Source organism: Chelonoidis abingdonii, chromosome 2, assembly GCF_003597395.2.
Source record: "Chelonoidis abingdonii isolate Lonesome George chromosome 2, CheloAbing_2.0, whole genome shotgun sequence".
Lineage (NCBI taxonomy): Eukaryota > Metazoa > Chordata > Testudines > Testudinidae > Chelonoidis > Chelonoidis abingdonii.
In genome coordinates this window covers 124,014,697-124,030,615 of record NC_133770.1, presented here as the reverse complement: position 1 = coordinate 124,030,615, position 15,919 = coordinate 124,014,697, and the positions used below count along the sequence as shown (strand labels likewise).

The following is a 15,919-nucleotide window of genomic DNA, read 5'->3' as shown; positions in this document are numbered from 1 at the left end:
AGCACTCTCCCGTAGGCATAGAGCATCTTCACCAGATGCACTGCATCAGTGCAGCTGCATTGATGTAACACTGCAGTGTAGACTTGTCCTGAGTGTGTATTTAGTGTCCAACAACTTCTTAATACACGATTGCTGCAATTTTCTGCAAATCAAACTGTTTCCCCCAAAAAAACATTTTTAAGCCATAAAGAATTTATGAAATTAAACACAAAACATACTGTGACTGATACATTTCATAATCACGATACTCACAGACTGAAAAGAAAAGCTTGCAATCCTGTAACTAGTTAGGCCTAGCATTTGTTTTCCACCCACAGAAACATCTGGCACCTTATCTTAATCTAGCCTATTACACAGTTTCATGAAAACCAATTTAAATATATTAAGTGCTTGATTGACAGTGGTCTGGCTAAACATAGTGTAGGTCTTTTGCAAATTGACTAAGCTCTGAATTCAATTATTACACCTTCTATAACTTAGTCCCATGGTTTCCCACCACTGTGGTGCAAACAACTGACAACCTCCTTGGCACACAGGCTTTGGGAAAGAAATCTCTAAGTGCTAAAAGATCAAGAACACAGTTTGGCTTAAGGTCCATCAGTCACATTTCAGCCTCTTCATCATGTACTGAGCTCAACCATTCACATTTGTATTTGTGATCAGTAAGAGAATGGTTCTATAGCATCTCCATCTTTTTGGATTATTATTATTATTACCGTACTTTATCCGTCTATGGTTCTAGTTTCAGGTTTTGGTTAATTAGCTAAATTGAGACTTCCAGTGAGTATGGAAAAGTCTACAATCTGTCAGCCTGCAATCTGTCAAACTCCTTCAAAATCTTCCTTCAATTGCTTTTGTAAATTTAGTGCCTCTCTGTATTCTCTTGTGCAAAATACATGCTACATTTTGATCACAGCCCTTCTCATATTGGGTGCAAATGTCTTTTTTCAAATCCTCTTTTTTCAACCAAGTGGGAGACTGATTCTGACTAAAATAGAATTTTTGAATTTCCATAATGCACATCAGGACTGTGTTAGGTATAACTTCTTATTCAAGAAGGTTTAAACCCTTGCAGCCTTCAAACCATCTTTTCCACACTCCTCACAATTTGTCTACTCTTCTGGTAATAAAGGTCCCTATAAATAAACGCTGTATTCCAGTTGTGGATTCACCAGATCCAACTAGAGAAGATTGAAGAGAGATACAGGAATGCTGTGCCAGACACACAGAACTATAGAAAAATGGGTCTCACGCTGAGAGTGATGAGATTATGGGAAAGAAGTATACTACATGATGTTAGAAAACGAAGCTTGGAGCAGCGAGAGATAAAATGCTTTGAAATAAGCTATGTAAAGTCTATGGATTTTTTGTAAATGAATCACTAAAAGAATTGCAGCAGAAATATTTAGAAATAGGATTAAATGTAATCATGTGACAGAGGACAGCAAAATTATGCTGATACAAAAGTTCAGAGAGAGACTTGGAAGAGGCATATGAGAGTTGCAAAAATCTAGGTGAGATAAAAAGGCATGATAAAGAGTTCAGAAATGCAGACAGAAGTAATTTAATTTACTAAATATTTGATGAGTACTATGCTTGAAAATTAAAATTGATGAAGTGATAGTTCAAAAGGACAATAGGAATATTTCTGCTTACCTGCTTATTCTGTGTTTCCCATACAATGAGCTGTTTATCAGATCCTCCAGAAATTAATTCCGTCTCAGCAGCTAAAAAAATATTTTTTAAATTATGTGAACACCTACTTTTAATTGCTACTATAAAATAAGAGTTATTTCAGTCACAGAACAAACAAAGCTACTTGATATGTATTACAGAAAATTAAATTTCCCTAAAAACATAAGAGTTGTGATAGCTAAGAATGCTAAGTGGTGGTCACAACTAGACAGACCATTGAATATATTTGGAAAAAAAAAACCAAACTCACAAACATTAATGCTTGTGAAGTTTTATATGAATACAGTCAAGGGCATGCCACCTCAGCAGTTCGAGCAGTCTCAGGCCACCGCCTCCTCCCCCAACCCCCAGCAGCAGTCATTTGGGTCGGGGGCTAAGGGCTGGGGTACAGGAGGGGGTGAGGGCTCTGGGTACCGCTTACCTTGGGGGGAGCTCCCCAAAAGCAGTGACATCCTTCAACTCCTAGGGGTAGGTGCAGCCAGGGGGCTCTGTGAGCTGTCTTTGCCTACAGGCACTGCCAACCAGCCAATGGGAGCTCTGAAGCCAGCAGTCAGTTGGGGAGGGGGGGGGCAGGCGCGGAAGGCAGCGCTGAGAGCTGCGTGGCCGTGCCTCCACCTCAGCTGAGGGAAGTTGCCACTTCCAAAGAACACTCCCGTCCCGCCAGCACCAGCAGGGTCCCAGGCTGTGCACTACCACCTGCCCCTCCCCAGCACCCTCCTGGGTCCCCGCCCCCCCAAGCACCTGTGGTACCCCTAGGCTGCCCCCCTCCCCAAGATTTGGTCAGGGGTATACAGTACAAGTCATGGACAGGTCACAGTCCATGAATTTTTGTTTACTGCCCATGACCTGTTCATTACTTTTCCTAAAAACACCTGTGACTAACACGTAGCCTTACTAATGACCTCTCGATCTGGGTCAGCTCCTCAGATTTATCACCTAAAAAGAATGGCCCAGGTGTGGGAATTTCCCTCGCATCTTCTACAGTGAAAACTGAGGCAAAGAATTTGTTTAGCTTCTCCACAGTAGCCTTATCTCCCTTGAGTGCTCATTTAGCACGTCAATCATCCAGTGGCCCTATTGATTCTTTGACAGGCTTTCTGTTTCTGCTGTACTTAAATTATCTGCTGTTCATTTGAGTTTTTGGCTAGTTGCTCTTCAAATTCTTTTTTGGCCTGCCTAATTATACTCTTACACTTGACTTCCGAGAGCTTATGCTCCTTTCTATTTTCTTCACTAAGATTTAACTTCCAATTTTTAAAGGATGCCTTTTTGCCTCAACACTTGTTTAGCAATGGTGGCACTTTTTGTTCTGCTTGCTACGGGTCTCATCAGGCCCTGCTGACTTGAATAGATCTAACACAGAAATATTCTTTAACCTGTTCTTTACCTATTTTGGGCTTGCATTCCTTCCCCCTGGTTGTCAATATTAATTATACAATGCATTTAGTACAAAGCAATGTTCCCAATTCTTCATATAGAAATCTAGTAACCACAAAAATTCTCAGAAAAAAATAAGTTTCTCCAATCAACAGTTAGGAGGGGAAGGATGGGAAATAGAATTACATCTACCTTTCCATTATAAACACTAATAATGAAGTCGCTACACTCCCTCCATACTTCCCCACCCCATCCCACACACACACACACCATTAATTCTATTTCTATTTTACTTGTACAGTGCTAGACAATTTTGCAGAAAGCCTTAAGGCAGAAATATATATTTTAAAAGGTTCACAAAGGGACATTGCTCTTTGTGCTTCCTATACTTACAATCTCTTCAGCTATGTTTCCTAAACATTTTCAGAAGACTTTTTTCAGCAGATATCATGACATTCTCAAACTCATATATTGCATGCTGCAATTTTGTACAGGTATTGCAAGACAATAATACACAGAACTCCAAACTCCAAGAACAGTCTAGAAGCAGGGCCATGTAATGCATTACGTTTTCAAAATATTTGTCGAGTCTGCTTCAACAAATTTACAGTTTGCCAGTGTTTCATAAGAAAAAAATAAACAACAAAAGTATTCAGAGGAGAAATCAAATGCACTCTCATCACTCTACCCTGGGGCATGGAACACAGAGTATGATTAAATATCTACTGAACTCAGTGGGCAGACTCCCTTTGATTTTAGTGGGTACTGGATGAGGCCCCTCAGGCTTTGAAAATTTTATTTATTTTTAAAGATGACTAACTTCACATTTACCACTGAAGAACTCCTTAAATATTGTGTCCTACTTTGTTTTTTTAATTTCATTTTAAATAAGTTTTATAATAGTTTTTTCTGTTTCCCTTCTGTTGCATATAATGGTCTTTTCAGCAACAGGGAGTAACTTGTCACAAAAACACCAAAAATGCCCTCTTAAAGTGCCTGAGGAAAAGCATTGAAATTCCCTCCCCTCACAGGAATGCATACCTCATAGGTAAAAACAAGAAGAGCAACTGACCATTAAAAAAAAAATCAATGAAACTGATTATGTACAAAGTATTCTCAAATCCTCAAAGTAAACACAATGAAAATTAGAAAAATTACTGTAATCTTTCAATTGTAATCTTAGTGATTACTTCTACATATAACATTTTCTAATAAATATGATTTTCAAGTTGTCTGTACCCCTTGAAGATGCTGCAGCACTCTCTACCACCACTTGGATTCAAGTTCCTCCCTACTGAAAAAGCATGGGGACAGAGGAAGAACTGTCCTAAAAAACACACTTCACTTCTCTATTTAAAGAGCTTCAGTCACAGGTACCAACCACCAATTATGTACTGTGAAGAACAGAAACATTTCCCCACAGCAGTTTAGCTGTTTTCCTTCACAGCCAACTAGGAAGCAGCTGCGGAGCAAGGAGTAGAAGAAAAATAATCTCCTTTAATATGCTCTGTTATCAGCTCAAAATAAAGTTACATTTCTCTCTGAAACTTTCTATCTGCAGTCCTTACCAGTCACACTTAAAGGTCCAGATCAGATCACCACCCTGAGATTCACATAGGAATCCTTCATGCACAGATCTCTCAGTATGTGGAACTGGAGCTCAGCTGCCTCAGTGAAACCATAGTGTCACTCTGCCCCCAGCCCCCTCAGCTCCAGTGCACACAACCCAGACTCTTCAGAGGACTTTCTGGCTGGTCCACGGAGTTGAGGCAGACTGGAGCACCAGGGAGCTGGCTGGTGTAGGATACACTGTTCTCCTTCTAGCCCAGCACAATATACACAAGAGTTATTCATAGCTCTTGGGGTCTTAATTTTGAGTATCCTCCAAGTAGCCTAGCAGCTACTAGGGTCCACCAGATTTTTGGATGACTTTTTCTCTGGCCAGGAAAAAAAACAAACCTTGTCCAAGTAGGATGAGGTAAAGAATATCTGTGAGGAGATTTCCTAATCTTAAGTCCCCCCCTGCAGGTTTTATCAAAGCCTCTATCCCAAGATGATTATAACATTATTAGCGAAAAAAAATCATTATTTCTAGTTTTACTTTCTGCATCAAACAGTGCTTTCTGTAAAGTCCTTTTCACTGTCTCCCTCTATGGGCTTTAATTGTGCAAACACTTAACATCTGTGTAGTTTAATTAAAATGATAAGCCCCATTAAAGTCAATGGTATTACTCAAATTAATAAAATTATGCATGAGTTTAAAAACTTGTTTTTACTGAAGAGTTAACTCAGTATACAATGGGAACGTATATCAGCACAGCTACATCTCTCAGTGGTGTGAAAAACGTATATCCCAGAGAAATGTAGCTATGCTGACATAACTGTCAGTGCAAACAGCACTAGCTACTGCCTCTTGGGAAGGCAGATTACCTACGCAGAGAGGCAGTAGTACCCACTGCTTTAACAAATTTAGAGTGAGTACAGCACCAGTGCACAGTTGCCATTCACACCCAGGGTAGGCTAACCCAGGTGTCAATAACCCAAGTTAACTGTGAAGTGAAGCCATACCTCAAGTATTTGCAAGATTAGGACCATGCTCAGTTTCTCATTTGCATGGGTCTTTCGCCAAGCAACAGGAGAGAGCAGCATTTTTGTAAAATAGCAAAGCATGATTAAAAATCAAATCAAAACTGACAAGTAGACTTGGAGTCAGTTACCACACAAACAACTACTTAATTCAAATTTTTAAATTGACGAGATTGCAAGTTGACAGCATCCTGGATTCAACAGTTCTCAGATGAGCACATGAAAACTAAGAATCCTGTTCTAGCATAGAACAAAAGTGGTATTTGTAAACACAGCTTGCTTAGTACTTACAGCCATCTTGCTTGTGAATCCACTGCACACAATTAACTCTACCAGTGTGACCATTCAGTGTAGCAACTACTCTTCTTTTCTGAGAAAAGAAAGAAAACATTTAGTTGCTCAACTGTTTTTGAGGAAATTTATGTTTTATAAAAACAAGGGCAGGTGAGCCACACTGCCAAAGCTTTAAGAAGGAACATTTATCTAACAACTTCCTGATGTGTTGGAGAGCTTGCTCAAGAAGGAACAAGTTATAGAAAAAAAGATCAAACACCTTCTTGACTTTAGTGTTTTAATGGCAGGTGGGTCCTTCAATCACTCAGGGCAGTCATGTGGCTGGCAGCCTGGACACCAGAAGCAAAGTGGAGAAAAGGGAGCTGGAGGGAGACACACAGACCCCCAGCCAGAGGGAGGCTCAGTGAGGAAAAACTGCTCTCTGTCTTAATTTGTTACTTATGGTATATCACAAGAACTCAGCATATTCAGTAACATCTGCTGAAGCCACAGCCCTTCTACTCTGCCTTTACTTGGCATTGGATTCTGTGGACTGCTTTTTACAGAAGTTAAAAAGGGGCAAAAGGGACAAAATGAAGGAGGAGAGTGGCCGGGGGATGAGCATGAGATGGAAATTGACTGGCCAGGGGGTTCAAGCACATGGAGGCAGGGTTAGGATAGGGGCTTAAGGACAAAACCAGGGATAGGAGCTGGGGGTAAGCCCAGGTATGAAGCGCTGCCAGAGAGTGGCAGAGGGCAAAACCCAATAGTACAGGCAGGGACAGAGAGAATAACAGTTACACCAGTGGACTAAAACACCAGTGTTTGCAAAAATAGGGTGTGGGGGCAAAGGGGCTTTTTAATTTGGTCAGAGGGGCTTTTTCATTTCCCCTCCCAAAGGACAGTGCCTCTCAGCATAGGCTTCCCACTGGGTTATTAAAGGCACAGGCATCCCAAAGCCTAGTCACCACAGCTCCTCTCTGGCTGATGTAACTTACTGAGGTGCTGCAGGAGACTTGATTCAGTGAAATATTTTACATACACCTCTTCATAAACAAAGAATCTCTTATTAGTTTATATGAGTGCATAAAGTATCTTAGCAGTTCACAAACTTATTTGCTGCTGGGATTCCCTGAATTACTCTTAGCATTTCATCATTTACCGTGTTATTGTGCAGATGTGTCACTATGCTATTTAATTTATATTTTTATAACAAATACTCATTAAAAATATAAGTACTTGCTAATAGTTTTAGCAAGGACATCTGTGTTTCTAGTCTTGCACTTGCTATGTTGTGTCAGCACAGTAAATGAGGCTGCAAAATAAATGATGTTTAAAAGCCCTCACTCAAGAAGTAATTGATACATATGTACCCCAAGCAGGGTTCTTTGGAAGCTGAAGACATTATGCTTCCATCCCATACCACTGTCAAGTTTTAGCAAATTAGGACAAGTCAGCAAATAAGAACAACTTTACGTATCAGTAACTGATACAGATTCCAAGTTGCTACGCTTCTTACAGTAACAGAGCAGGGCAGATAGCACTTTAATATCAGTAACTGTTACATGTAGCAAATTTAAGATTGAGAGTTTTCACACTACACCAGCTGCTCTCACGGGGGCAGGCCCTAAGGGCAGTGCCAGGAGGCCCCACCCTTGCAGGCCAGGCCCATCTACATGCAGAACTGGTCTGGTTAAAACACGGGTTTCCATGCCAGATAAATGTTGCCAGCCCGGCGCAAGCACATGAACTCAGTTCCCCACTGCGCATGCAGCTGAGGAGGCTCGCGGCCAGCACATTAAGCAGAAGGGCTGGCAGGAGCTGATAACCAAGTCGCTGTGGGGTGGGGCTGCAATGAAAAAGAAGCAGGGAGGCCCAACAGTGCCTGCAGACCTCTAGAGGTTCAGCAGACGGGGGCCTCACCGGTGTGAGGCGGTTGCGGGGCTGAGGCATGCGCAGTGGAACTCCTGAGGCCAACAGGCCCTACAGCAGTGCTAACTGGGGGATAAACGAGGTCATCGTCCCACCCCTGAGTGAAACTAACTTAAAACAGTGGTACTCAAAACCAGTATGCCGCTTGTTCATGGAAAGCCCCAAGCGCGCCGGGCCCGTTTGTTTACCTGCTGCATCTGCAGGTTTGGCTAATCACGGCTCCCACTGGCCCCAGTTCACCGCTCCAGTCCCATGGGGGCTGCAGAAAGGGCGGCCTGCATATCCCTTGACCCGCACCGCGTCCAGCAGCTCCCAGTAGCCTGTAACAGTGAACCGCGGACAGCAGGCGCCGTGATCGGCCAAACCTACGGACCCGGCAGGTAAACAAACTCACCCGGCTCGCCAGGGGCTTTCCCTGAACAAGTACCGGACCGGCTTTGAGAACCACTGACTTAAAAGACTTATCGGTACGCCGGAGTCCTGAGTGGGAGCAGGGGAGAGGACGGGACAGGGAACAGAGCCTCAGCCAAAAGGGGGCAGGGCCTCAAGTGGAAGGGGGTGGCTGTTAAATCCCCAGGCCCTTTAAATAACAACCTGATGTGGAGGTTGTGGAGCCCGGCTCTCGGGCTTAGATTTAAAGGGCCCAGGACTCTGGCCACGGCTGGGAGCCCCGAGCCTTTAAATTGCCAGCTGAGCCCCAGCGCTCCCGGCCACCGCAGCTACCCAGGGCTCCGGCAGCAGGCTCTAGCGGTGACGTAAAGAACCCAGGGCTCGAGCGGCTGGAGTCCCGGGACCTTTAAATCGCCGCCGCTACCCAGGGGCTCCGGCAGTCGGGCTCTGCCAGCAATTTAAAGGACCTGGGGGTCCGGTCCCTGCCGGGAGCCCCACGCCCTTAAATCACCAGCCCGCGGAAGCCCCGTAGGGTCAACTTTCACCTCAGCCCGCCCCTCACCTCGGGCTCGTAGAGCGCCACGGAGCGGCAGGTGCCGAAGGCCAGGAGCCCGCCCCGCCCCCACGACACGACCGCGCCGCCAGCCCGGTTCGCGCAACAGGCAACATGACAGACTGTCAGGGACGCCGCCATTTCCCTCGCGAACTGCCCCTTTGACCCTGCACGAGGCGACTACGGCGTCCGCGAGGCGCCAGCTCGAGAGGGCGGGGCTGTGAACTGTAGCCGGGCTGTGCAGTCCCTCAGCCTCACTCTCACCCACTAGTCTGGCTGTTCTTACGCGCACGCGCAGCGCCAGCCTCTCCAGCGCCCCCGGGAGGCCTGGGGCCCCACACTCCAGCACGTGGGGGAGGCTGCGCAAGGGGCGGCCCGACGCCCGCCCTGATTGAAACTGGCCCCGCTTACAACACGCATGCGCGCAGCATGGCGCTGGCCTGTGCGGTAGAAGCCCGGGTTGGGTCCATGTCTGGGCGGCGGCTGAAGAGCGTCGCTCGCCCCGCCCCTGTCGCTGACATTCGCTGAGATCGCGTCCTGCCCCGCTCGCTGGTGTGAGGGCGCGGGGCGGTCACGGGTGAAGGGCGTAGGGGAGCTCGCCCCGCGCTTGGAGGAGTTTGTCTCCTAATTACCTAACCTGGCTTGGTCCGCCTGTCCTGTTAGGGAAACGCTGGCTCGGCTGCATGTCGCTGATTTTCTTCAATAGCCATTGAGATTTCGAAGGTAACAGTCCCGGGAACATAAAATCCAAGTTTTCTCATAGTGGAAGTGTCGCTGGAATAGAAAAATATTTATGAATAGAAATGGAGTGACAGATCTGCTTCGTGTTACCAAAGATGTTTACACAGTGTTGTAGGTTTGTTTTGTACACCTTGTAAATGTGTGCTTTTAACTATAGGCACACAAGACATGTCAAAAGCTGTTACGGTTGCATAGTCAAGTACTCAGAAATTAGAAAATGTCAGAATTAACGTTGCTGCTGCATTCTTAATTCTGCCCTTTTGTGCGGATGCATTGTGATACAATCTTTAATTAAATTGCCACATTTTTATCCTTGGGACCTATACCTCATTCATCAGAGGGGTAGCCGTGTTAGTCTGGATCTATTCTCTGCTGCTTATGCCTCATTCAGTGCACAGGATAAAAAGTGCTTGGTGAATGAAGCTATTCAGTATTTTTATTTCTCATCATTCAATGTGTGGCTCCTATGCCTAATTTAAGAACATAAGAACGGCCGTACCAGGTCAGACGAAAGGTCCATCTAGCCCAGTATCTGTCTACTGACAGTGGCCAATGCCAGGTGCCCGAGAGGGAATGAACCTGACAGGCAATGATCAAGTGATCTCTCTCCTGCCATCCATCTCCATCCTCTGAAGAACAGAGGCTAGGGACACCATTCCTTACCAGCCCTGACTAATAGCCATTTATGAACTTAACCACCATGAATTTATCCTGTTCTCTTTTAAACGCTGCTATAGTCCTAGCCTTCACAACCTCCTCAGGTAAGGAGTTCCACAAGTTGACTGTGTGCTGCATGAGGAAGAACTTCCTTGTATTTGTTTTAAACCTGCTGCCTATTAATTTCATTGTGACCTTAGTTCTTGTATTGTGGAAAGAAGTAAATAACTTTTCCTATCCACTTCTCCACATCACTCATGATTTTATATACCTCTATCATATTCCCCCCCTTAGTCTCCTCTTTTCCAAGCTGAAGAGTCCTAGCCTCTTTAATCTCTCTCATATGGACCCTCTCCAAACCCCTAACCTTTAGTGCTCTTTCTGAACCTTTACCAGTGCCAGTATATCTTTTTTGAGAGTGGAGGAGACCACTCTGTACACAGTATTCAAGATGTGGGCGTACCATGGATTATATAAGGGCAATAATATATTCTCAGTCTTTTCTCTATCCCTTTTTTAGATATCTACACCCTCGTTTGCTTTTTTACCATCGTCTGCACACTGCGCGTGGACATCTTCCGAGAACTGTCCACGAGCTCCAAGATCTTTTTCCTGACTCATTGTAGCTAAATTAGCTCCCATCATATTGTATGTATAGTTGGGGTTATTTTTTCCAATGTTCATTACTTTACATTTCTCCACATTAAATTTCATTTGTCGTTTTGTTGCCCAATTACTTAGTTTTGTGAGATCTTTTTGAAGTTCTTCACAGTCTGCTTTGGTCTTCACTATCTTGAGCAGTTTAGTATCATCTGCAAACTTGGCCACCTCACTGTTTACCCCTTTCTCCAGATCATTTATGATTAAATTGAATAGAATTGGTCCTAGGACAGACACTTGGGGAAGACCACTAGTTACCTCTCTCCATTCTGAGAATTTACCATTTATTCCTACCCTTTGTTCCCTGTCTTTTAACCAATTCTCAGTTCATGAAAGGACCTTCTCTTTTATCCCATGACAGCTTAATTTACGTAACAGCATTTGGTGAGGGACCTTGTCAAAAGCTTTCTGGAAATCTAAGTACACTATGTCCACTGGATCGCCCTTGTCCACATGTTTGTAGACCCCTTCAAAGAACTCTAATAGATTTGTTGTACACAAACCAAACCCAGACCAGAATCATTCATTTTCTTTTCTAGGGTATCCATCACCATGGTGCTTGAGTGCCTCACAAAAATAAATGAATGTCTTCACAATACCCATGTGAAGGGTGGGTGGTATTGCTCTGCCCATTTTATAGATAGGGAACTGAAGAATAGCAATTTAGGCCCAAATTCACCTATGTCCATTAATTCTGAGTGTCTCACTACCTAGGTGCCCAACTTAAAAAATCTTTTTTTCAAGTCATTTTTCAGAGTTGCTGAGCACTGACAGCTCCTGTTGACATCAAGTACAGTTGTAAGTGCTCAACACTTCTGAAAATTAGTTTCTAGCGGTAGGAAACCTGTTGGTTTCAACAGGACCCTCAATACAAGATGAAAAGGAGTGACTTGTTCCATAACTGGCATTCTTTGAGATGTGTTGCTCAGGTGTATTCCACAGTAGGTATGCGTGCTCGCCATGTGCACCGGTGCCAGAAGTTTTTCCCTAAGCAGTACCCATGAGGGGGAGCACCGCTGCAACCCCTGGAGTGGTGTGTCTATATAGTGCTATAAGGGTAGCTGCGCACTCCCCCGATCCTTGGTTCCTTCTTGCCAGACAACTCCGACAGAGGGAAAGGAGGGCGGGATGTGGAATACACCTGAGCAACACATCTCGAAGAACGCCAGTTACGGAACAGGTAACTGTCCTTTCTTCTTTGAGTGATTGCTCATGTGTATTCTACAGTAGGTGACTCCAAGCTATGTCTGATGGAGGTTAGTTTCCGGGTTTCCGGAACGCAATACTGCCCTACCAAACCCAGTGTCATCCTGTGCTTGGGAGACGATCGCATAATGCGAAGAAAAGGTGTGGACAGAGGACCACGTGGCAGCTCTGCATATGTCCTGGATAGGGATGTGAGCTACATAGGCAGCCAACGAGGCCTGAGCTCTCATAGAATGCGCCTTAACAACAGGCAGTGAGGGAACCCCTGCCAGGTCATAACACATGTGTATGCACGAGGTGATCCGGCGTGAAAGGCACTGGGTGGAAATCGGTTGTCCCCTCATCCGTTCGACCGATGCAATGAACAGCTGCAAGGATTTCTGGAACGGCCTGGTTCGGTCTAGGTAAAAAGCCAACACCCTATGCACATCTAGCGTGTGTAGGCGGCGCTCCTCGTTGGAGGAGTGGGGCTTAGGACAGAGTACCAGTAGGAAAATGTCCTGATCCATATGGGAGGTGGAAACCACCTTCGTGATAAAAGTAGGGTGTGGGCAAAGCTGGACCTTATCCCTGTGGAAGACCATATGCGGGTGTTCCAGGGTCAAGGCCTTAAGCTCCGAGACACACCGGGCTGACGTAATAGCCACAAGGAATGCTACCGTTCTTGACAGGTGAGACCAGGAACACATATCCAAGGGTTCAAAGGGAGGACCCGTGAGGCAGGATAACACTAGGTCTAGAGCCCATTGTGGCACTGGGGGCCTAGCATATGGGAATGAACGATCCAGGCCCTTTAGGAAGTGGGAGGTCATACTGTGGGAAAAGACCGAGTGGCCATGTACCGGCGGGTGAAAGGCTGATATGGCCACCAAATGCTCCCTGACAGAGGCAATAGCTAGCCCTTGGGTCCTAAGGGACAAGAGGTAATTGACAATGAGTTGGAGTGATGCAGATGATGGGGAAGTTCCCCGCTCCTCCGCCCACCTAGAGAACCTAGACCATTTGGCCAGGTATGTCCGTTGAGTGGACATCTTTCTGCTTTCCAACAGAACTCGTTTGACGTTCTCTGAACACCTCCCCTCTTCCTCATCTAATCACGGAGCAACCATGTTGTCAGGTGAAGTGTGGCCAGGTTGGAGTGGAGGAAGCATCCCCCTTCCTGGGAGAGGAGATCTGGACAAAGCAGCAGCCTCTGCGGAGGAGCCGCTAAGAGTTGCAGAAGGGTCTTGTACCAGTGCTGATGGGACCATTCCGGGGCTATGAGGATGACCTGCGTCCTGTCTGCTTTTACTTTTTGCAGGACTTTGCCTATCGGGGGAATGGTGGGAAGGCATAGAAAAGTTGGCCCGATCACTGAAGGAGGAAGACATCTGAGATCGTCCCCCCCTTCCTGCCCCTCCCCTGGAGCAGAACTGGGAGCAGCAGTGGTTCTGGGCGGTTGCAAAAAGGACGACCCAGGGAACTCCCCACTCTCGGAAGAGCTGTAGGGCAACCTCTCAGTGGAGTGACCACTTGTACTGGTGGGAAAAGATACTGCTGAGGTGATCGGTTCGCACATTGCGGGTGCCAGGTAGGTGGAAGGCTCGGAGGGAGATATCGTGGGTTATACAGAACTCCCATAGGCTCAGGGCTTCCGGGCATAGGGTCAAGGAGCGCATTCCTCCCTGTCTGTTGATGTAATACATTTCAGCCATATTGTCTGTGAGGACTCTGACCACCTTCCTGCAAAGGTGCCTGTTGAAGGCCATGCACGCCAGCTGTATCGCCCTGAGCTCCCTGACGTTTATGTGTAGGGATAATTCCGAGGCCAACCATCTCCCTTGGGTTTGAATGTTCCCTATATGAGCTCCCCAGCCGAGGTCCGAGGCATCCGACACCAGGTCTACAGAGGGGGAGATTTCTTGGAAGGGGACCCCTTGCAGCATGTTGTGCGGGAGGGACCACTATTGTAGGGCAGCAACTACCTGGGACAGTATTGTGACAACCTTGTCCAGCCTGTCCCAGGCCTGGGAATACTGGGAGGCCAGCCAGAGCTGGAGGGGCCTCATTCTGAGCCTGGCATGGTGAACCACAGATGTGCATGTTGCCATGTGACCGAGGATCTGAAGGCACTCGCTATCATCACTGGGAAGGCCGTGACTGAGGCGATGAGACCTTTTAGGATCTCGACCCTGTCCCAGGGAAGAGAGGCTGTGGCCTTTAATGAGTCCGGTAGAGCCCCTATGAACTGTATGCGCTGAACCGGAACTAACGTAGACTTGGTCTTATTTACCACTAGGTCGAGATCTGTACATGTGAACAGAAGAAGTCCACCTGGGCCTGTACATGGGACCAAGAATTGCCCTTGAGACGCCAATCTCCCAGGTAAGGGAAAATTTGTGCCCCTTTTCTCTGGAGATAGGCTGCTACCACCGCCATGCATTTGCTGAAAACTCTGGAGGCTGTGGAAAGGCCAAACGGGAGGACCGTGAACTGGTAATGGTCCCCACCTCCCGCCAGGAATCGGAGGAAATGCCTGTGTCCCTCGAAGATATGGATATGGAAGTACGCGTCCTGGAGATCCAGGGCTGCAAACGAATCCCCTGGGTCCAGGGAGGGGATGATAGGGGCCAGGGATACCATACGGAACCTGTAGCAGACCATAAAACTGTGAGATCCCGGAGGTCTAAGATGAGCCTGAGCCCCCCTTTTTCCCTCGGGATCAGGAAATACCAGGAATAGAAACCCTTGTTCTGAAATTCTACTGGTACCCTTTCCACCGCCTCCAAGTGGAGGAGGCATGCCATCTCTTGTTCTAGGAGGTGGGCCTTCTTCAGATCCCCAAGGCTCACCCAGAGCAGGGGGGCGGAGGGAGTGAAGTGAACTGCAATGTGTAGCCCTTGGAAATAGTGTTGAGGACCCACTGGTCCAATGTTATCCAGGACCACTCCACTAAGGAGGCAAATAAACGGTTGCAGAGCACAAACTTTATTAACTGGGGGGGTCTCCCTGGCAACAAGCCTGGTGGCCCCTTGCAAAGAGTCAAAACTGTCTCTTTCCCTGCTTTTTGCCCTTTGAGGGGCCAGGCTATGGGGCCAAGTGAAATTGAGGCTGAGACCTGCGTCTCTCTTCCCTCGGTCTCTTAGGTGGGGGCTTGTATCTGCCCCTAGCAGGAGAAACTGACGTTTGTGGCCTGGGTTTGTCCTTCGCCGGAGGGACGTACAGGCCCAAGGTTTGCAGGGTTGTACTGGAGTCTTTCATCCCCTGCAGGCGGACATCATTTTGGTCCACAAACAACGCTTTCTCGTCAAAGGGAAGGTACTGCATCAAGGACTGGGACTCTGCGGACAGTCCGGACAGGAGAAGCCACAACGCCCTACGCATGGATATGGCGGAGGCCATTGAACGGGCTGCTGTGTCTGCCGCGTTTGATGCCGCCTGGAGGGCTGCTTTCGCCACTGACGCTCCTTCCTCTACCAGAGCCCTGAACTCCTTTTTGTCCCGCTCTGGGAGGAGAGGTTTGAACTTTGGTAGGGACCTGCATAAACTGAAGTCATATCAACTTAGAAGGGCTTGGTGATTGGCCACCCTGAGCTGGAAACTGGCCAAGGAATAAACCTCCCTGCCAAATGTGTCCAGTCTCCTAGTATCTTTGTCCTGAGGGGTGGGTGACCATAACGTTCCCGGTGGTTAACTGACTCTACCACCAGGCTAGGTGCCAAGTGAGAGTACAGATATTCGTGGCCCTTAGCCAGCACAAGGTATTTCTTCTCTACTTTCTTAGACATGGGGGCCAAGGAAGCTGGGGTTTGCCACAGGGTAGTCGAGATATTGGCTGTCCCCTGGTAGAGAGGTAGGGCCACATGGCCC

The 15,919-nt window shown here is 46.7% G+C and overlaps 1 protein-coding gene and 1 long non-coding RNA gene across 4 annotated transcripts in view; one reads left to right on the top strand and one right to left on the bottom strand.

Annotated features, from left to right (window-relative positions):
- The window catches only part of ELP2 (elongator acetyltransferase complex subunit 2), a 121,893-nt gene extending 112,576 nt beyond the window's left edge, over positions 1-9,317 (bottom strand). The window contains exons 1-3 of one of the 2 annotated variants that reach the window (XM_032774975.2): positions 8,816-9,317; positions 5,950-6,028; positions 1,657-1,727 (exon numbers count right to left, since the gene is read on the bottom strand). In XM_032774975.2, the coding sequence (XP_032630866.1) occupies positions 1,657-1,727; positions 5,950-6,028; positions 8,816-8,947 (282 nt within the window). In that variant the 5' untranslated portion in view covers positions 8,948-9,317. The remainder of the gene's footprint in view (positions 1-1,656; positions 1,728-5,949; positions 6,029-8,815) is intronic. The other variant, XM_032774974.2, reaches the window with a different exon arrangement.
- An 80-nt stretch (positions 9,318-9,397) lies between these two features.
- Positions 9,398-15,683, top strand: LOC116821617 (uncharacterized). 2 transcript variants are annotated; one of them, XR_004372964.2, is made up of 4 exons: positions 9,398-9,529; positions 13,120-13,640; positions 14,349-14,434; positions 15,320-15,683. It is a non-coding gene; the product is annotated as an uncharacterized LOC116821617 (long non-coding RNA). The 2 variants fall into 2 exon arrangements; XR_012655264.1 differs by having other exon boundaries at positions 15,196-15,683.
- Positions 15,684-15,919: the final 236 nt, after the last annotated feature.